Source organism: Rhinopithecus roxellana, chromosome 5, assembly GCF_007565055.1.
Source record: "Rhinopithecus roxellana isolate Shanxi Qingling chromosome 5, ASM756505v1, whole genome shotgun sequence".
Classification (NCBI taxonomy): domain Eukaryota; kingdom Metazoa; phylum Chordata; class Mammalia; order Primates; family Cercopithecidae; genus Rhinopithecus; species Rhinopithecus roxellana.
The window spans coordinates 105,532,497-105,553,267 of NC_044553.1; the positions used below are offsets into that span (position 1 = coordinate 105,532,497).

The 20,771-nt window shown below is 40.7% G+C and overlaps 2 protein-coding genes across 2 annotated transcripts in view; both read right to left on the bottom strand.

Annotated features, from left to right (window-relative positions):
• LOC104667460 (putative golgin subfamily A member 6-like protein 3) overlaps nt 1–19,760 on the bottom strand; it is a 58,105-nt gene extending 38,345 nt beyond the window's left edge. The window contains exon 1 of the mRNA XM_030931150.1: nt 19,566–19,760. The gene's annotated coding sequence lies outside the window, so the exon portion shown is untranslated. The remainder of the gene's footprint in view (nt 1–19,565) is intronic.
• LOC115897649 (putative ubiquitin-conjugating enzyme E2Q2-like protein) lies at nt 10,908–18,644 on the bottom strand. The gene is made up of 2 exons (XM_030931158.1): nt 18,365–18,644; nt 10,908–11,071 (listed from the first exon to the last, which is right to left on the bottom strand). Exons 1-2 carry the CDS (start codon nt 18,485–18,487, stop codon nt 10,910–10,912), a joined length of 285 nt encoding a protein of 94 aa, XP_030787018.1. The 5' UTR covers nt 18,488–18,644; the 3' UTR covers nt 10,908–10,909.
• Nucleotides 19,761–20,771: the final 1,011 nt, after the last annotated feature.

Here is a 20,771-nt window from a genome sequence, read left to right on the forward strand (position 1 = left end):
CCCCTCTACCCACGGAATGCCAATAAGACCTCCCGACCATGGCCAGTTGTGACCACAAAAATGTCTCCAGATATTTCCAAACGTTCCATGGGAGGCAAAATATTCCTGCAGTTGAAAATTACTGTGTAAACTAGATTTACATCCTAGGTGTTAGAAAAAAGATGTAAAGCTTCCCAAGTTAGCCCTGCATACCCTTGATACTGAAATGAAATAAGAGCCTTAAAGGAAACAAACAAAACTTTAATCTTATTTAATACAGAAGTAAAAAATAGAATATTACCATAGCCGTTCTAACAGTGTTTATTATAGGAATGAAAGGATGATGCAAAATTAGGAAAATTTCATCAGGTGATTCACAAATTATATTTCTCCATAGAATTGTAGGCACAATCATGAAAAACAAGGTAGCTCTATATGCATTAAGTTCATGTGATATTCAGTGGAAAACACAAGTTGCATATGTCTTATAGAAAAAAACTGAACACTGAACACATATTTCTACCATCTGCTCTTTGCCCTAAGGCTCCACTAGAAATACAGTGAAGAAGAAACATTATATAAACACACAATTACAAAAAAAAGGAATGGGATTACCAACAGAAGATAATTTACCTCCATTAGACAATGGCAGTAAATGGAAAATGGTTAATTAATGGAGCAAAGCAAACAAAAGTAGAGGTTGGGGGATACCAATTACAAGGAGGCTAATTTGTCCCACAGCAACCTGGAAAAGTTCTAGACTCAGACACCAGGTATCCCTGAGAGTGGGACTGATAGGCAAGACTGAAAACAGAGATTAACCAAAAGCCTATATAGAGAACACATTTTCCAGGCCCTGAAACACACTACTCTCCCCCATCTCCTTAAGCAGAACCCAAGCAAACTTATCTACCTCAGACAAGAGAATGTAGATTTCACCTCCAGAGGAATGGAGTAGTTTCAGCCATCATTTATGATTGCACCGGGAGATAAGATAGAGGGATAGAGGATAACAATCAGGAATCAGCATATATTCCCCCTAAAAGCCATCGCTTGCCAAGTATTGGCCATGAAGAACTCCTAATCGATTTTTTATTTTTATTTTTTATTTGTATTTATTTTGTTTATTTATTTATTGAGACAGGGTCTTGCTCTTTCACCCAGGCTGGAATGCAGGAATGCAGTGGGATGATCACAGCTCACTTCAGCCTCAACATCCCAGGCTCAAGTGATCCTTCTGCCTCAGCCTCCCAAGTAGCTGGGACTACAGGTGGGTGTCACCACACCTGGCTATTTTATTTATTTATTTTTTGTAAAGATAGGGTCTCACTATGTTGCCCAAACTAGTCTTGAGCTCCTGGGCTCAAGTGATCCTCCACGTCAGTCTCCCAAAGCACTGAGATTGTAGGTGTGAGCCACCACACCCAGCCTCCCAGTCTTTTAGTACCTCTCCCAAATATGAATGAACAAGAAAGGGAATTACAAAAAGGAATACAGGCTGGGCATGGTGGCTCGTGCCTTTAATCCCAGCACTTTGGGAGGCCGAGGTGGGCAGATCACTTGAGGTCAGGAATTCAAAACCAGCCTGACTAACATGGAGAAACCCCTTCTCCACTAAAAATACAAAAATTAGCTGGGCGTAGTGGCACATGCCTGTAATCCCAGCTAATCAGGAGGCTGAGGCAGGAGAATTGCTTGAACCCATGAGGCAAAGTTTGCAGTGAGCCAAGATCACGCCATTGCACTCCATCCTGGGCAACAAGAGTGACACTGTCTCAAAAAAAAAAAAAAAAAAAAAAAAAAAAAAAAAGACTACAAATGATAAGCAACATAGAATAGATATTTAAGGAAAGGCTTCAAAAAGAAAAATAAGACCAAAATAAACTAAGAAAAAAAAGTATTAACAAAGAGATGCTAGGGAGAAGACAAAAGAGTATCAAAATCACTTCATAAAGACATTTGTGAATGTATTATATGAATAAAACAAAAATAGAATATGAATAAGGAATAATCAGAGAAGAAAAAGGTCTTAGAACTCAGGGTTCATCTTGGGAGTTGGTCCCCAATGAGCCACACCTCCTGTCATCATGTCCTTGGACAGGCTCATCCCACAGTGAATCTGGGTTGGCCCCAAGACTCACTTTAACCTAGAGAATTTGGTAGAAATGACACTGGACCTGTTCCAGGTCTAAGTCTTAAGAACACCTGGCAGCTCCGCTTCTGTGCTTCTGGAAGCCAAAACAAGTACTGACTATACTCTTTGAGAAACAGAAGCCACAAGAAGAGGCCCGAGAGGATGAGATAGTATGCAGAGAGGAAGGCCACATGAAGAGGCCCGAGAGGATGAGATAGTATGCAGAGAGGAAGCCACATGAAGAGGCGTGAGAGGATGAGAGAGTATGCAGAGAGGAAGGCCACATGAAGAGGCGTGAGAGGATGAGAGAGTATGCAGAGAGGAAGGCCACATGAAGAGGCGTGAGAGGATGAGATAGTATGCAGAGAGGAAGGCCACATGAAGAGGCGTGAGAGGATGAGAGAGTAGGCAGAGAGGAAGGCCACATGAAGAGGCGTGAGAGGATGAGATAGTATGCAGAGAGGAAGGCCACATGAAGAGGCGTGAGAGGATGAGAGAGTATGCAGAGAGGAAGGCCACATGAAGAGGCGTGAGAGGATGAGAGAGTAGGCAGAGAGGAAGCCACATGAAGAGACACCAAGGCGGCAGGCCTGTGGGTGAAGAAACCGTCTCAGACACTCCACTGCAGCTGAGCATCCAGACGACCAGTCCCTGACACCGTCTAACCGCACAGTGAGAGATGCCAAATGAAACCAGCAGAAAAACTGTCCAGTTAGTCCCAGTTAACCCACACAGTAGTGACAGATAGACAAATGTGTGGTTTTATGCCATTAAGTGTTGGGAAAATTGGTTAAGCAACAATAAATACCAAAACAAAACTTAAAGTTATGACTGTCCAAATAAAATTTCCTAAAAGTCAAAAGATAAAAATATTCCAGAACTTAAAATTTAAAAAAATTAGAAATAATGTGAGATACATGATTCAAGACAAAAGGACTAAAATCCAATTAACAGACACTTCAAAATGAACAAACAAAATGGAAAAGAGAAAGTTAACAAAAATATGACAAGATTCAAGATTCCATCTTTGAAAGAGCCTATTCATAGGCCTGTCCATTCGGTGTATCCAGCACAATGAATGAGAAAAGACCCACACTAAGTACAATGTTGTGCTATTTCAGCTCACTAAGGAAAAGACAAACTCCTAAAAGCTTCCAGAAAGTCATGCATAAATGAGTGAAACTCAGGATGACATGAGGTTCCACCACCATGACTGGTTAGAAGACAACAGCACAGACTTTGAAATTCTAAGGTAAAATTATCCTCATCATAGAAATATATAATCAACCAAACTATCCATCAAGTGTGAGGGTAGATTATGACAAAAGAGAATAGTGATGGGGATGTGCTATGCACCAGGCACTGTTCTAAATGGTTTACATGTACCAACTCATTTAATCCTCATAGCTCCCTAGAAACATAGGTACTAATGCTATTACTGGTTCCCCCATTTTGCAAATGGAAAATTGATGCATAGAGCAATTAGGGAATCAGCCCAAGGGCATACAGCTAATAAGCAGTAGAACCAAGATTCAAACCTATCTCAGACTGGCTCCAAAACCCAAACACTGGATTGTATTTTTTCAGAAACTAGAGATCAGAAAATATACCACCCCATGCTTCCTTTGGGTTTTACTTGAGGACACAGTCAGGTAAAATGACAAAGGGAAAGCCAAGAAAGATGACATGGGATCCAGGAAACTATGGATCTACTCTAGGAGAGCAGATGAGAAAAACCTCAAGATGACATCTGCACAGCCAACCCAAAGAACAATCTGCCAAAATGGGCACAGAGGAGCCAAAGACTTTGGAAAAGAAGGAGATCCCACAGAAAGGGCTACAACAGAATTTTTTATTTAAAAATTACTATTATGAGGAAGACACTGCAAAACAAAAAGCAGCACCAAGAAAACAAATATCCTACCCTAAATATTCTAGAAAACTTGGCTTTATAAAGTCCTAATGATAATTACTGATAACTTATATGACTAAAGATAATATTTGAGGAAGGAAAAGTAGGTGGTATAAGAGCTAAATTCTCATGTCTTATACTAAAAAGTCAATAACTGATACCTAAATAGATAAATCCAGGAAGAAGTTAGGGGTAGTGGTGAGCTAGTGGAGATTTCTGTTGCTTGCAGGAGATAACATTTGGGCGAGTCCTTAAGAAGCATAGACAGACTTAAGGAGATGGCATTTCTAGGTGAAGGAATTCAATGAACAAAGACAAACAATGAAAGAAGCAAGAACATTTATGGACACCAGGAATATTAACAACAAAAAGCTGGTGTTAGGGAAAAGGGCAATTTTTTTCCTGTCATACTAAATGCTAGCAGCTCCAAAGAATGAAAAGGTTATTTTTAGTATCTAAAACAGAATAAACAAAACAATTCAATAGGAACAGAAAAACTAACTTATAAATAAGTTGAATAATTTTTAAAAAATCATCCTAGTTTGACTTTTGTTTGAGACAATTTATTTTCACTCTTGAACACTAGAGAATTTTTACCTGACCCATGGGTAGTGGTTGATCTGGCATCTCAACATCCAGGTGCTTGGGAAGGTTATCTAATCTGCAGAGTCCACATATCCAGCACTTCAGTTGCTGATGAAGCTACAAAACACTTTTCAGTAAATAAGCATTATGTTAAAGAGCCCTTAGAAGACATCAATAATGTTCTGACTACTGTAATCAATCCAGTAGGAAATAAAAAAGTTTCTTATTACTCACCTACAGCTTACAGATTTATAAAAAAAACCTCTTTAAAATATTTTCAGGAGGCTCTAGTTTAAGAAAGTCACTATGGCTTGGGGTATAATCACTACAACTGATACCTGACAGAATGACAAAAACAAAGGCAGAGGATCCTAGGGAGTTCCAGATATTGTCCAATTTCTCATTGCTACCTTGTTTTCCTAGAAACTTACAATTTCAAACAAGAGAACATTAATGCATTAATGAGGCTACCAAAAAGAAAAAGAAAAAAAAAGAAAAAGAAAAAAATCACACACCGGCAGTGTTGTTACACATGGATTATAAAATTATATATTCCAGTCATAGTCAGTTAAAACTACAAAAGCAAATGTAATCCAGCAGACAGAGCCTGGAAATCTAGATGACCTTGGATATCACATCTAATTCCTTGAGTTTGAGTTTACTGATCTGTAAGACAAAGAAATGAAAACTTTCCCAGAATGATAAAGATTAAATGAAAACTGTAAAACATTTGATACTTAGTAGGCTCTTGTCTGTCTAAAAAATAATAATTCACTAGGAAACTGCAAAGAATAACTAAATTTCCATGTTTAAGTCCAAATTGTGTTGTAAGCACATTTACTTTAAGGAAGTAAGCAAGGTAAACTATGTCCACAAGTGTGGTTTTCATTGTTTAAAATGTTTTCCAATGTATAAGGTGACTCAAATGGGATCTAATAAGGCAACTCACTTCACTTGGTCAGGAACAATTTTCTGGGTGTCTCTGACCAAGAAGAGAGATGAAGAGAAAGAAGCAGGTTTACAAAGGACAAAAAAAGAAGACACAGGATTAGAATGGGTTAACGAAGCAAAGAATAAGCTTTCCCAAAGTGAACAATGAAGAAAGTGGAAACAGGAAAGTTGAACCATAAATTAGGATCCACCAAAAATCCTCATGCTTAAAAGGAAGCTAAGCCCCAGTGTGGATTTGTTATGCACCTAATGTGCTCTATTTTGTGCTAAATACATAAAGAAGATGAGGCAGGGCGATCTGGACTCAGACCTGGACACTCTGACCTCTGGCACAGAAGGGGCTACAGGAGGGCTGCGGTGAAACAGGAATTAAAAGAAATTAAAGAATGTGTAAGCAAAAACTCAGTTGAATGTAAAAAAACAAAACAAAACCGAATTCCCCCTAAGAAAGAAAAAGAGGTGGAGTACTTTAAAAATTAACTGCCTGTCTTTCTGAGGCTAGTGAGCCTTATCTCTCCTCCTTTCCCAGGCATTGTGAAGACGCTGTTTCTCTAGTTGTGCAGTTGACAACTAGAGAAAGATCACTAGACAGATAAACTCAAGTTGTAAAACATGTTTTTCCTTGAAAAGTAATAAATAATGTAATGTATGTCTCAATTGAAAAACTATCTTTGTTTCTTGCTTCTGTAATATGCTTCCCCCTGTATAGATCTCCCCCACCCCACAAAATGCTTAAAAGGTAACCTGACTCTTTGTTCAGGGCTCAGTCCTTTAGATGTTAGTCTGACTGGGCCAGGGCACCTAAATAATAATATATATCCTCCTCAACCCCTCAGTCTCTCTGATTCCTAAATTATCCCACTGCAGGGGGAGAGAGGCAGCAGGGTAGTGGAGTCATACCAAGCAACAAGAAAGACAGGGTAGTGGCCGGGCACGGTGGCTCACACCTGTAATCCCAGCAATTTGGGAGGCTGAGACAGGCAGATCATCTGAGGTCAGGAGCTCGAGACCAGCCTGACCAACATGGTGAAACCCCATCTCTACTAAAAATATAAAAATTAGCTGGGCATGGTGGCAGGTGTCTGTAATCCCAGCTACTCAGGAGGCTGAGCCAGGAGAATTGCTTGAACCTGGGAGGTGGAGGTTGCAGTAAGCCGAGATTGCACCATTGCACTGCAGCCTGGAGGACGAGAGTGAGAGTTCATTGAAAGAAAGAAAAAGGAAGAAAGGAAGAAAGGAAGAAAGGAAAAGAAAGAAAGAAAGAAAGAAAGAAAGAAAGAAAGAAAGAAAGAAAGAAAGAAAGAAAGAAAGAAAGAAAGAAAGAAAGAAAGAAAGAAAGAAAGAAAGAGAGAGAGAGAAGGAGGGAGGGAGAGAGGGAAGGAGGGAGGGAGAGAGGGAGGAAGGAAGGAAGGAAGGAAGGAAGGAAGGAAAAAGAAAAGAAGAGAAAGACAGACAGGGTAGTACATTTTCCATGAATTTCAATTTTACTCTCTTCCCCCACCACACAAACACAAAAAGCATTTGAGGCAAGGGAGGAAGAAACTGAGATCACAGGGAAAATAGTAAGAGACATTCAGAAGGACAGGTCTTAGAAATTTACTAGTTTCGGGGGGAGGGGGGCGGTCAGAGAACAGTAGTATATAAAAGAATGCTAGCAGTTCCCAGGTTTGGGCATGGGTGACTAGTTTGATTATTTCATTTTGTCCCACTCACAATTACAAGGAGAATTATTGATGGAACACATGATGGGGCTGATACAGTGCTAGGAAGTGGATACATGAAAATTTAAATATCATCATTTTGAACACCCATGTTACTCCAAGTGAGATTCCTAACATATATGATATACAGACAGATATATGGGCTTGAAACTCTGGAGATGAATACGGATTTAGGAATCCCTGGAACACAGGTCATGACTTAAGTAATGGGAGTCAAAGATTACTCAGAGGAAGCACAGAATGAGAAGAGAAGAAAGAAGTAGGCCAAGGAAGAAGAGATTGGAGGAGACCAAGGCAGGGTGATAAGATCAAAACAGGAGAAAAGAATCCGATAGAAGTCCCATTTGATTATCATGTCCCTTCCCAGAGGACATGGACATGCCTTTTTATCTTTTATACCCAATTATAACAGGTCCTGGCACAGAAGTCACACAGTTTTTTTTTTTTTTTTAATTGTGTTCTACTATTCATTTTCCTATATCCACCAGGGGAGAAAAAAGTAAGTATAAACAAGCACAGACATAGATTTTTTTACACTGTATACTAAAGGGGTCCGATTATATACAATATTTTATGCCTCACTTTTTTACTTAATATATCTTAGAAGTTTGCACATGCTCTTATGGAAAGACTGCCTGCATTTTTTTGGTCTACAACAGAATACTCTATTATAAAACTGTACACTATAATTTTTATTTAACCAGCTCTTTATTGGTGGACATTAAGAATGGAGGAATGCTTCAACAAGGGAACAATCAACAGCATCAAAATACTGCAGAGGGGTCAATTTGGGGACTAAGAGGGGAGCCACTGGATTTGGCAACTAGGAGATAAATTTTAGCGCAACGATGAAGGCAGAATCCAGATTATAATGAGCTCAGTGAAAAAAGGTGAAGACATGTAGCTTATTCTCTCAAGAAACTACGCTATGGTAAACTGGCAGAGGCTGTAAGAGTGGGTGGTGAGTTGTTTTCTCCTTCATGTAAATATATTTACTTTTTTAAACACTAGGCCCAATTTTATACCCGACTTCATTAATTTTACGAACATATTTATGTAAGTATGTATATATGTATGTTATGTAATGTTTTAGACACTGAAAAATAACTCATTTCTGCTATTATAAAACTGCTATCTTTAGATGTTCAGAAGCAGCTCCCTAAAATTAGGTAGCAGTAATGGAGTTAAGTCTATCATTCTTTCCCATCAACCCCCTTGCTGGAAATGTAAACATGTGTCCATCAAGCCTTTAATTTTGACATCTTATCTTCATGGCTCTCCATACAAAACTTAACCTTTTTTTTTTTGTATTTGTATATGTATTTATATGTATATCTATCTATCTATCTATCTATCTATCTATCTATCTATCTATCTATCTATCTATAGAGAGAGAGTCTTACTATATTGCTCAGGCTGATCTCAAACTCCTGGGCTCAAGCAATCCTCCCACCTTGGCCTCACAAAGTGCTGGGATTACAGGCATGAACCACTGTGCCCAGTCTCAGGCTTAACTCTTAAAATATCTTCAAACCGATGTTCTTCTGTTCTAATTTTTAAGAATAGATGTGTTTAAACCAACTATAACTTATTTTGACAAAAATTGGAGTTAAGACTCAAACTTCCTCAAATGGTCAGTTCTCATAAAACTATTTACAGAATAATCTATCCTTTCACTGTCAAGTTAAAATACCACCTTTTCCTTACACTAAATTCTCATTTGCATTCTCATTAGACTCTGGTTCTAAACTTCCATTGCCTTTATCTGTCTGGCCCAGGGCTAGTCTACAATATTTTATTTAATATCTGATTGAAAGAGTCTATACTTTATTATTTTTTATTATTTACTCTTCTAAACAAACTTTAGAGTCATTTTGTCAAGTGCCAAAAATAAATCTGCTGGAATTTGTAAATTGTGTGTGTGTATATATATATACACATACAGTTTATATATATATGAATAGATATAAAATATAAAATATATATATATACACACACACACTTTTTTTTTTTGAGACAGGGTCTCACTCTGTCACCTAGGCTGGAGTTCAGAGGCATGATCTCAGCTCACTTCAACCTCTGCCTCCCAGGCTCAAGTGATCCTCCTGCCTCAACCTCAGGAGTAGTTGCAACTACAGGTGTGTGCCACAGACACCCAGCTAATTGTCATCTACTCACCTCAGCTTCCCAAACTTTTGGGATTACAGGTATGAGCCACTGTGCCCAGCAGAAATTACATTTATAAATTAATATGAAGACATGTTGATAACTAACATATTTATAACATGAAATCTGCTCATCCAGGAACATAGAATGCAAATCTTTCATTCTACTCAGCAAAATTTTATCATGTCCTTGATAAAAGTCCTGCACATCTAAGTTTATTCCTAGATATTTAATTTTTGCTGAAATACATGAAAAAATACTTCATCACTATATCTTCTATGTGATTATAGCCAACATTGGGGAAGGCTAATGATTTTTATATAAAAGAGCTTTTAACCAGTAATCTTAAAAATTGTTTTTTTCAGTTGGTTCCTTTGGATATTTTTAGGTAAACAATCACGTCAACTGAAAATAATGATTGTTATTTTTCTATAAAGACTATGACATCATGGGAAAATACAGTAAATACTTTTTAAAAGAATATAAAAGGGCCAGGTGCAGTGGCTCATGTCTATAATCCCAGCACTTTGGGAGGCCAAGGTGGGCAGATCACGAGGTCAGGAGATAGAGACCATCCTGGCTAACATGGTGAAACCCCATCTCCATTAAAAAAATACAAAAAATTAGCCAGGTATGGTGGTGGGCACGTGCAGTCCCAGCTACTGGGGAGGCTGAGGCAGGAGAATGGTGTGAACCTGGGAGGCGGAGCTTGCAGTGAGTCGAGATTGCACCACTGCACTCCAGCCTGGGTGACAGAGCAAGACTCCATCTCCAAATATATATATATAAAGCTTTAGAGAATATGACCTCAACTATTGAAACATATGTATAAGGGTTATGTATTTTACTAACAAAGAAAAAATATATACTGGTAGAAAATGGCCATGATGTCAACTGTCAATAGTGGTTATATTAGGTAGAGAAATTATGGGAGACTTGAATTTTTTCTTTTTTCTTTTCTGTACTTTACTAATTTTCTCAGTAATTATGAGAATTATGAAGTTGCTTATGAGTTTTAGATTTAAAAAAAAAGGTTTTTAAAATTTTTCCAACATGGAAAGTTACATTTCTTTATATACTAAAAACAAAAACAAAACTTTCTATTTGAATATCTTTGACTTTTACTGCAGACTTACAGACCCTTGAAAGAAAAGGCAATTCCCTCCCACTAGTTCTGCTGTCATTCTCCCCATCTCTGCCTTCACTTCCACCTTGGTCTTTTTCCTACTTCCCACCTTGGCTAGTGGTCTCTACTCAAAATGCTTGCTTGGCTTAATGGTTCGAATTCAGGGAAAAAGAGATCCTGAATTCCTAATCTAAACTGAGGTTATACATGTGGGAAATAATAAAGAGAATCCAGATAGTAAGTAAGATTTGGAGGGCTTAAAATACCCAGACTTTACTTCCTCTAAGATTATAGTCTTTAATCATGTTTTTTTTTATCGTATTATCTCTTAACATTTAATTTCTAAATATAATGTTCATGAGGAAAAGAGAAAATAGCTTGGCTTCTTTCCTCACAGAATTGTTGTTCTTAGTATCTTCTAGACATTCCAGACCTGATGTCAGATTTGGCTCATCAGAGTCCACAAACCATATTGGTGAAGAAAATGAACAGGATCCCTGTTTAACACAGAGACACCTATGTTAAACATTTACGTACAGACTAACCCAAATATGCAATTAAACCACACCACTAAATGGCAAGATGACAATGGATTTAAACAAAATGTGTGGGGGGAAAGGTAACACATTAAAACCCAAGTGAGGAGCTTGACTTCTGAGACAGCCATCCTTGCATAGCACTGTCTGCTGCTACAGCTCATAGAAGTCAACAATTTTCTTCAACACTGGTAGGCAGCCTCTAAATGGCCCTGATCATTGTCACTTCCTGCCATTCATGCCCTTGTAAAATTCCCACTCCTGGACCTAGTGACTCACTTCTAACAAAGAGAATACAGCAAAAGTAATAACATCACTTCTGAGGTGAGGCTACAAGGAGGCTATGATGCCTGCCTTGGTCACCCTTCTCTTGCTCTTTCCATTGCTCCCTCTGATGGAAGCCAGTTGCCATGTGATGAGGTGCCCTATGGAGAGGCCCACATGGCAAGGTGTTGTAAAAGGCCTCCGACCAATGGCCATCTAGATATGGAGGCCCAGTCCAACAGCCTCTGAGATGAATCCTGCCAACGCAAGCTTCGAGATGGATTCTCTCCCTATCCTGCCTTGGGATGATCACAGCTGCCACCAACACCTTCACTGCCTGGTGAGAGCCCAAGCCAGTGAACCCAAGGTAAACTGCACAGAATCCTGACCCACAGAAACTGTGAGATAAGGTTTGTTGTTTTAAGCCGCTAAATTTGTTACAGAGCAATAGATAACTAATTCAAACACCATAAAATTCTAACATTTTATTCTATCACACGAACCAAGTAATCCCAGTAAATGCCATTACTATACATATATTTTCAGAACACAATTACGTGTGATTTTTTTAAAAAGCTAATGAACTAAACATGAACTAAGCATTATGTGCTTTCACCCACTAGTAGACATTTATTCTGTTATGTTGTCCTGTTTTCTATTACAAATTGGGGAAAAGCCATTATTATTATATGCGAGCTTCAGAAGAACTGGGTTCAGGTCACGGAAAACCAGAAAACGATGAAAACCATGGAAAACCAGAAAAACAAGTTGGCTGGTCACGGTGGCTCATGCCTGTAATCCCGACACTTTGGGAGGCCGAGGCGGGTGGATCACAAGGTCAGGAGATCAAGACCATCCTGGCCAACATGGTGAAACCCCGTCTCTACTAAAATAAAAACAATTAGCCAGGCATGGTGGCATGTGCCTGTAGTCCCAGCTACTCAGGAGGCTGAGGCAGGGGAATCGCTTCAACCTGGAAGGCAGAGGTTTCAGTGAGCTGAGATGTGCCACTGCACTCCAGCCTAGTGACAGAGCAAGACTCCATCTCAAAAAAAAAAGAAAAAGAAAAGAAAAACAAGTTGCATTGAAGGAGGACATCATTAACAGCATATCTCTTCAATAATGGCTTATTGTACTATTTTCATTCTTCTCATTCCTCTCTTATAGTGTCCCAAATATCTTTGCAGGCTAAAATAAACTCTTAGAATTAATCCCTTTTTTTTTTTTTTTTTTTTTTTTTTTTAGACGGAGTCTTGCTCTATCACCCAGGCTGGATGCAGTGGCACGATCTTAGCTCACTGCAAGCTCTGCCTCCCGGCTTTGCACCATTCTCCTGCATCAGCCTCTGGAGTAGCTGGGACTATAGATGCCCGCCACCACACCTGGCTAATTTTTTGTATTTGTAGTAGAGATGGGGTTTCACCGTGTTAGCCAAGGTGGTCTTGATCCGCCTGCCTTGGCCTCCCAAAGTGCTGGGATTACAGGTGTGAACCACCACACCTGGCCCAATCCTATTCTTAAAGAACACCACTTTTGGACTATTGCATTTTCTTCTTCAAATTCTTCAGCATACATTGGGAATACACCACATGAACCATTTCTACATTTTTAGTTTTGGGTTTTTTTTTTTTTTTTTTGCTAAAGAAACTGCAACTAGATTTAGGACCTCATTCTATTAGGTTAGTATTTGTCTAGTAAACTTGAGCATAAGCAAAATAAAATACATGTTGTTGCTCTGGACTGAAACCTGTCAAAACCATATTTTAAAAACTACAAAAACATTAACTGAAATCAAGTTTTTAAAAATCTTGTAGATGAAAAGATATGACATATCGTAGGTTTAAGAACCTATTTCAATGGTTCCCAAAGTGTGGCCCTCAGACCCCCAGGTCCAAACTATTTTGACAGGAATACTAACATGGTGACATTTGCTGTAAGGGTACAGATACAATGGTGGGTTAAAATTCTGGTACTTTAGCCCAAATAAAGGCAGTAACACCAAACTACTAGTAGTCATGGTATGACTACTATGCACAGGAAAGGTTTAAAGGCTTAAAAAGGAAAGGTGGGCTGGGCACAGTGACTCACGCCTGTAATCCCAGCAGTTTGGGAGACCAAGGCGGGCAGATCACCTGAGGTCAAGAGTTTGAGACCAGCCTGGCCAACATGGTGAAACCCCATCTCTACTAAAAATACAAAAATTAGGAGGACATGGTGGTTGCATGCTTCTAGTCCCAGCTATTTGGCAGGCTGAGGCAGGAGGACTGATTGAGCACAGAAGGTTGAGGCTACAGTGAGCTGTGGTCATGCTACTGCACTTCAGCCTGGGTGACAGAACAAGACCCTGTCTCAAAAATAAAAAGAATGTCTATGATGAAGGCGTGAAAATTTTACATCTTAATCCTTGAATATATCTTTTTAATATTTTATGTGATGAAATGGGAAGTATACATGAGCATTCCTACAGACTGCCTGAGAAAAAACCCTCGTGTGACTAAGTCATAAAGTGAATTAACCACTTTAATGGAATATCATTTTTACTTCAAAGGATGACTGACAAAAAAAGTTATTTCAGCTTGGGGTTTTGGAGACATTTTCTCAAAAAAGGAGATTCTGTTATTTCAAGGAAAACAACAGACAGGCCATAATAAAATTCAACAATAAAATTGCTAATAATAAAACTCAAGCTTTTGAACAAAAAATTAGAATTTTAGAAAACTTATGTCCACCATCGCTTTCCAAAAGTATTCTGATGAGACTGATGGTGATATTGATGAATGCATTTTGATACCATATAATCAAATGTATCAACATATAGAAGATCTCGGTGAATGATTATTTTTGAAGCGACCAATGTATGATGTTATAATATCATGCAAGGGTAAAAAATCCAAAGTTCAAGAAAAATCAAGTTTTGATGGAGTATCAAAAAAGAAGTCAAGGCAACATGGCAAAACCCTGTCTCTACAAAAAATACAAAAAAATAGCTAGGTGTGGTAGTACACAGCTGTAGTCCCAACTACTGTGGAGGCTAAGGTGGGAGGATCACCTGAGTCCCCAGAGATTGAGGCTCCAGTGATCCATGACCATACCACTGCATTCCAGCCTGGGCAACAGAGCAAGACCCCATCTCAAAAAAAAAGAAAAAAAAGAAAAAGAAATATCCACAATGATCTAAAATGGCTATCTGTATGACATTGGCCTTTGTTCAAATTTTTTTCAAGCAAATATCACACAATAAATTGAATGCAGACACAAATGACATACCAAACACCAAAGAAATTTGCAAAAGATTAAGATTGTACTACTTTGGGTTTAGAAATTTTCTTTTCATAAAAGCATTTATAACAATATTTGGTGAACCTTTAAAGAATATTTTGAATATTTCTGATTTAATTTCTAGTGATAAATACCAATAGATATCACCTACATACACAAAAGCTCCTTGGGCCATCAATATATTTTTAAGAGTGTAGAGGAATCCTGACCCCAAAACTTTGAGAACTGCTGCCTTCCCCTCCACTTTCTTCCTTCCCTTGAATTTCTTCCTTGGAAAAAACATTCCTTCGCCATTCTATGTTAACTTACTTAGTTCCATCGAGGCCAGTTTTGCTACCTCTCTCCCGTCTTTCCACATCCTTCCTTGACACAAAACCTGACCAAAGGACTCTACCAGCCCACCCCATTTCCAGTGATTAGCTGTCAGGTGGGCTAAGCCAAGCAAATCTGGGTTTTCCCTGAGACTAGACCTCTCTTTCTGGGAGATATGAAATCACAGGGACAAGGTTGGCCACCTTGGGGTAGTCAGAATTCATCTTGCCTAAATGGGAAGAGGTTAGGCAAGTTTCTAGAAAGCCGAACTGCTTTCTGGAAAGTCAAAGATAATTATACTTTCTGCCACAACTATGAGAATGCCCATTTCATTGCACACTTTCTAATATTTTTACCAATCTGATAAGTAAAACCTGGTACCTAGAAGAAAAAAAAAGGCCAGGTGTGGTGGCTCATGCCTGTCATCCCAGCACTTTGGGAGGCCAAGGTGAGTGGATCACCCAAGGTCAGGAGTTCCAGACCAGCCCGGCCAACATGGTGAAACCCCATCTCCACTAAAAATACAAAAATTAGCCAGGCATGGTGGCAGGCACCTGTAATCCCTGCTACTCGGGAGGCTGAGGCAGGAGAATCACTTGAATCTGGGAGGCGGAGGTTGTAGTGAGCCAAGATCATGCCATTGCACTCCAGCCTGGGTGACAAGAGCGAGACTTTGTCTCAAAAAACAAATTTTCCATACAATATAATTTGCTCCATGTCTAGAAACCAATTCAGCAATGAGAACTGAAAGCCCCACTTGGAAGGTTTCAAGGATTTAGCTCTACCTATGGATGTCCAAACATTAGTTAAGGTAGAAAAAAAAATACACACACACACACACACACTCACCCCTATGTATTCAGTACCAGGAAACACAAATGACTTGATGGTACAGTCATCCAACACAAAGCACACAATAACTGAAGGCACTGTAGAGGAGTAACTTCTGACACGGATCTACAATATTGTTGAGTGAAAAAGCAGATTACAAAAACAAAATCTGATTTTGTAAGGGAGAGGGAACACATACAAGCACAGGAGAAAAGAGATGAGCAGAGGACTGGAAAGATACAAAATTCTGATGGTGGCACATTCTGAGTGGTAGAACTATCGGTATGATTTTCTAGTTTTGCCTAAAAATTTTCTAAACTTCTTAAAAGTTTTTGTTATCCATATTATAAAATATCCATCACCCCAGGAAACTTAACCTTGAGCACAAACATGTTCAATGTTTGTTCAGTTTAATATTTAAGAGACAATCTACTTTGAAAGACATCTAAAATGATGACCAAGATTTGAACCTATGCATTAATATTTTTCAGTAATATGCTTTACATCTTGTAATTTTGATAAGGTTAAGCTTTATATCCATCTTGAAAAGATAAGTGTTCTATTTGTCTTTAAAATATGACCCACAATATGCCTGTTTATAAACAGTGAATGATGCTCAAAAATCGCAATATAAATTCAGGCAGTGTTCCTTACATGGAATGTTTAAGGGTTTCTAACACTGTTCTTTTTCACTGGTTATGAAAACACAGAACAATTATCTACACATCTAATTATTCAAGTCCTTTGTTTCTCCTCCATTCTATTAGTTTTATCGTAATTTTAAGGCCTGTGAGGATGAAGTTGTCTGTGACAGCTACCACCAAGATTACTATAAGCAGACAAATTTCAAACAAGGTTATCACCACTACCATCCCCACCATACAACTGTCTCAATCAAGGGCAACACAATTCCAATTCAAGGTTAGCCAAGACAACCTCTTTACCTGTCACTGCTTAAGAAAAGAATTTTTTGGTCTTATTTAGAAATAACTTTCTGTATCTATTTTTCTCCACAAATCCACTGAGACCAAGGTGTGGCTCTATCTCAAGCACCAGTGGGCAAAACTGCCTGCCAGTATGTTCAGTTTCTGTATCTTTCCAAATGTATGGCACAGCTATCTTTTGATATCATAATGTTTTGGAAACTGAAGCACAAACTTCTTCTTGAAAGTTCAGTCGGGCCTGGTAGCTCACGCCTGTAATCCCAGCACTTTAGGAGGCCAAGGCAGGCAGATCACAAAGTCAGGAGTTCGAGACCAGCCTGGCCAACATGGTGAAACCTGTCTCTACTAAAACTACAAAAATTACCTGGGTGCGATGGCAGGTGCCTGTAATCCCAGCTACTCGGGAGGCTGAGGCAGGAGAATTGCTTAAACCTGGGCAGCAGAGGTTCCAGTGAGCCAAGATCGTGCCACCGCACTGCAGCCTGGGTGATAGAGACTCCGTCTCAAAATTAAAAAAAAAAAAGAATTTCAGATGTACAGCAGTTGTAATTCTTCTGAAGGCTGGTTATGGGACACATTACTTTCATACTTTGTTGTTCAATAAATGTGGGGTGGAGAATAAAGTAAATTGTCAGAATTACCATATAAAACAAAATTCTAAGTCCTCTGACAACAAAAGAAACTTAAAATACACACACACACACACACACACACAAGGTTTTCCCTAATCATTTTACAACTAAACAACCAATAAGCTAACCCAGAGCCCACAAAAGCAGAGTAAAAATTCTATCACTTGATAAAATAAAAATGCACATATATCCCTGTCATCTAAAAAAATGCTTAAGTATTCAAAGACAGAGAGCAATTACAGCTACTGAGAACATCATTGTAAGCAAACTGAGGCAGAGAAAACAAAGGTGCTGATGAGGATTTGAACCACCTAAGTAAGCTGCAGAAACCCACTAGATGGTTTCCTAGGTTCCAAGTTGGCATTATCTTTCAGAACGATCTTCTAGAAAAGATCACATAACACTGTTACAAAGGATCTGGAGAAAGGGATGCTGGCTTTATCACTCTGGCTCTCCAGTCATGCTTTACATTTTCACTTCTTACAGTCTCTTTCATATGAAGTCAATTTACAGACTTCCGTCAAGCCCTTAGAGACCTTTTTGTACTATCCATGATGAGTTCTTGATGTTATCTCTGCACTTTTGACAAATTCTTAGCAGTTAACTTACAAGGCAGTTAAGATTTTTGTTCAAGCACAATATAGTGACAATAGGATCATACACTTAATAAAACAAATATTTACCAAGCATTTATTTAGTGGAAGATGAAAAGCACAAAGTGTAATTATAAAATATTCTCCCCTGCCACCATTTATAAAAAGTAAAAAGGCTTACAGAATACAGCATAACATGACCAAAGCAAAAATAGTAAGGACTAAAGAGGGGAGGCATGAACTAAATATGACCCAGAAGAGCCTTGGTGGTCAGACATGTAAAGACAAATTGGGTAAGATTAGCGGGTGGCTGTCAGGGGCCCATTCTACAGGGGAAAAACAGCTGATACAGAAGCCTGAAAGGAAAAGCGGGCAGATCACCTGCACAGGACTCTTAACCTGCCGCATCCATGGTACAATGCACCTTTCCAGAACACAGCGGCGGCCCTGGGGAGAGGGATCGCTCAAACAGCACCAGAGGCTGCATTCCAACTTTTCCTCCGTCAACGAGTCCGTTTTCATTGTTAGTTTCTCCTTAAACACAAACTTAAAACGATTGGCTGAACACGAGAGAACAAGGAAAACCTGACTGAAGAACGAGGCCTTTAAACTTAAGGGCCTTTGGGGTCCAGGCGCGGTGGCTCAGGCCTGTAATCCCAGAACTTTGGGGGGGCAGAGGTGGGTCATTTGAGGTCAGGAGTTCGAGACCAGCCTGGCCAACATGGTGAAACCCCGTCTCTATTAAACAACACAAAAGTTAGCCAGGTGTGGTGGCGGGCGCCTGTAATCCCAGGAGGCTGAGGCAGCAGAATCGCTTGAAGCCATGGACTGTCAAGGGACAGACGCTGCAGTAAGCCGAGATCACCCCACTGCATTCCAGCCTGGGCGACAGAGTGAGACTCCATCTCAACAAGCGCCTGCCACCATGCCCGGTTAATTTTTGTATTTTTAGTAGAGACAGGGTTTTACCATGTTGGCCTGGCTGGTCTAGAACTCCTGACCTCAGGTGATCCACCCGCCTCAACCTCCCAAAGTGCTGGGATTACAGGAATGAGCACTGCGCCCGGCCAAAAAACCGAAAATCTTAAAGGCCTTTCCCCTTCCCCGCCTGGCCTCAAACAACAGCCGGAGCCAACCTGTCAAGCCCCGTCGCGGTTCCGGAGCAGGTCGGCTGACTGAGGGCGACCATGGGCCCCGAAAGGGCTGCGGGAGACGCGGGCTCCCACCTCGGGAAGCGGCCACCGGGGCGAGAGGTGCCAGCAGTCCCCAAGCCAGCCCAGCGCAAGGAGCCAGAGAGACGCACTCTCCGCCTCCTCCTACCCAAGCCTCCCGCAGTCCCCGCGATCTGGGCCAGGCCAGTCGCAGGAGAAAGGGGCGCGCTGGCCCAGCCCGGGAAACCGGGGCCTCTCCGGGGCAGGCTCCCCTTTGTCCCGGGACTCCAGGAGCCTTCTCTCCGCCCTCGCCCTGACCCGCAAGGCCGCGGCTGGGCGCCTCATCATGATGTTGCAGTGGAGCGTGAGCTGCAGCGTCTCCTGGTTCTTGTGGAAGATAGAGGCTAGCAACTTCAGCTTGGCCTTGAACCCTGACACCGACATCTTACCCTCATTTCCGGCGGGAGGGGCGCGGAAGGTGAGCCGATCCGGAGCCCCTCTCAAGGCCACGACCACCCGGCGGGACAGCCCGGCGGAGCTTTGGCGGCTCCGCCTCTCCCCGCTGGCTCAACTTTAGTCGCAGCACGGCTGGAAAACGGTAAGGGGCTCCGAGGCCTCTGCGGGGAGCTGTGTGGCGGCCTGGGCGGCTGCTCCCCTTGTAACCAACTCCACCGACAGGAGGCGCGGCTCCGGTCAAGTCGCAGCTTAAAAGGGCAACAGCATCACCGCCCCCTCTACCGCCTGGGAAAGGGCTGCCCCCACCTTACCCCCTTCCCTCTCACTCCTTACCCCCGCGCTCCCAGTGCCCACCCATTTCGGCAGGTGCACAGTCCGGAGCACAAGCGCGCTTCTGGCTGCCCCCTCCTAGCCTTGACTCAGCACTGCTGGACCCATCTGGTCCATTCCTGGCACTGGCGGACTGGAGGCTCCGGGCAGCACAACCACCAACTCCTGTGTGCGTGTGTGTGTGTGTGTGTGTGTGTGTGTTGGGGGTGCGGGGTGGGGGGCACAAAACCACTAACGTGTGTGTGTGTGTGTGTGTGTGTGTGTGTGTGTGTGTGTGTCTCCCAAGGGAACAGCACTGCTGAGTTCAGGCTGAGTATTAGCTCACGGACTGTAAGCAAAACACAGTCACAAGAAGGCTATATGCTATTTTGTCTTTTGCAGTGACATCATGTTGCTCATGTTTTATGTTTTTCAGAGTTCATTAGTTTCTGTTTGTTCTCAGTTAATATCCAGCTCAATAGATTGTGTAAGTAGAATACCCCCAAACTGAAAGTCACCTACATAAAATATAGTGAAAAATATGTCACCCACTTAAACTATAGTTGAAAATATGTATTCATTAGTTTTGTGTAGCCAACACTGGATATTGGGTAAGGGCACAGGATCCCAGGGCTAGACTGCCTGGGTTCAAGTTCCGATTTAGCCACTTGCTGGCTGTGAAATACTTGACAGCTTTAGCCTCAGTTTCTTTTCTTTTTATATTTTAACTTAATCCCAAATGTGATAGTAAGTCTCAGTTTCTTGATCTGAAAAACAGAAATTATTCAATGAGAGTCTATGTGAAAAGCTACTATCTGGCTCAGGAAAGTCCTCAGCTTTAGCTGTTAAAGTTTTAAAAGCCACTTTAAAGTTTTTAAAGCCACTGCCTG

Bases quoted from the DNA above. Each gene is read 5' to 3' on its own strand.
- LOC115897649 (XM_030931158.1), bottom strand. From the start codon at position 18,487: ATGAAAACGGACTCGTTGACGGAGGAAAAGTTGGAATGCAGCCTCTGG. The intron at 11,072-18,364 runs GTTAAGAGTCCT...TGTGTTAAACAG, and splicing joins TTGTACCATGGATGCGGCAG to GGATCCTGTTCATTTTCTTC.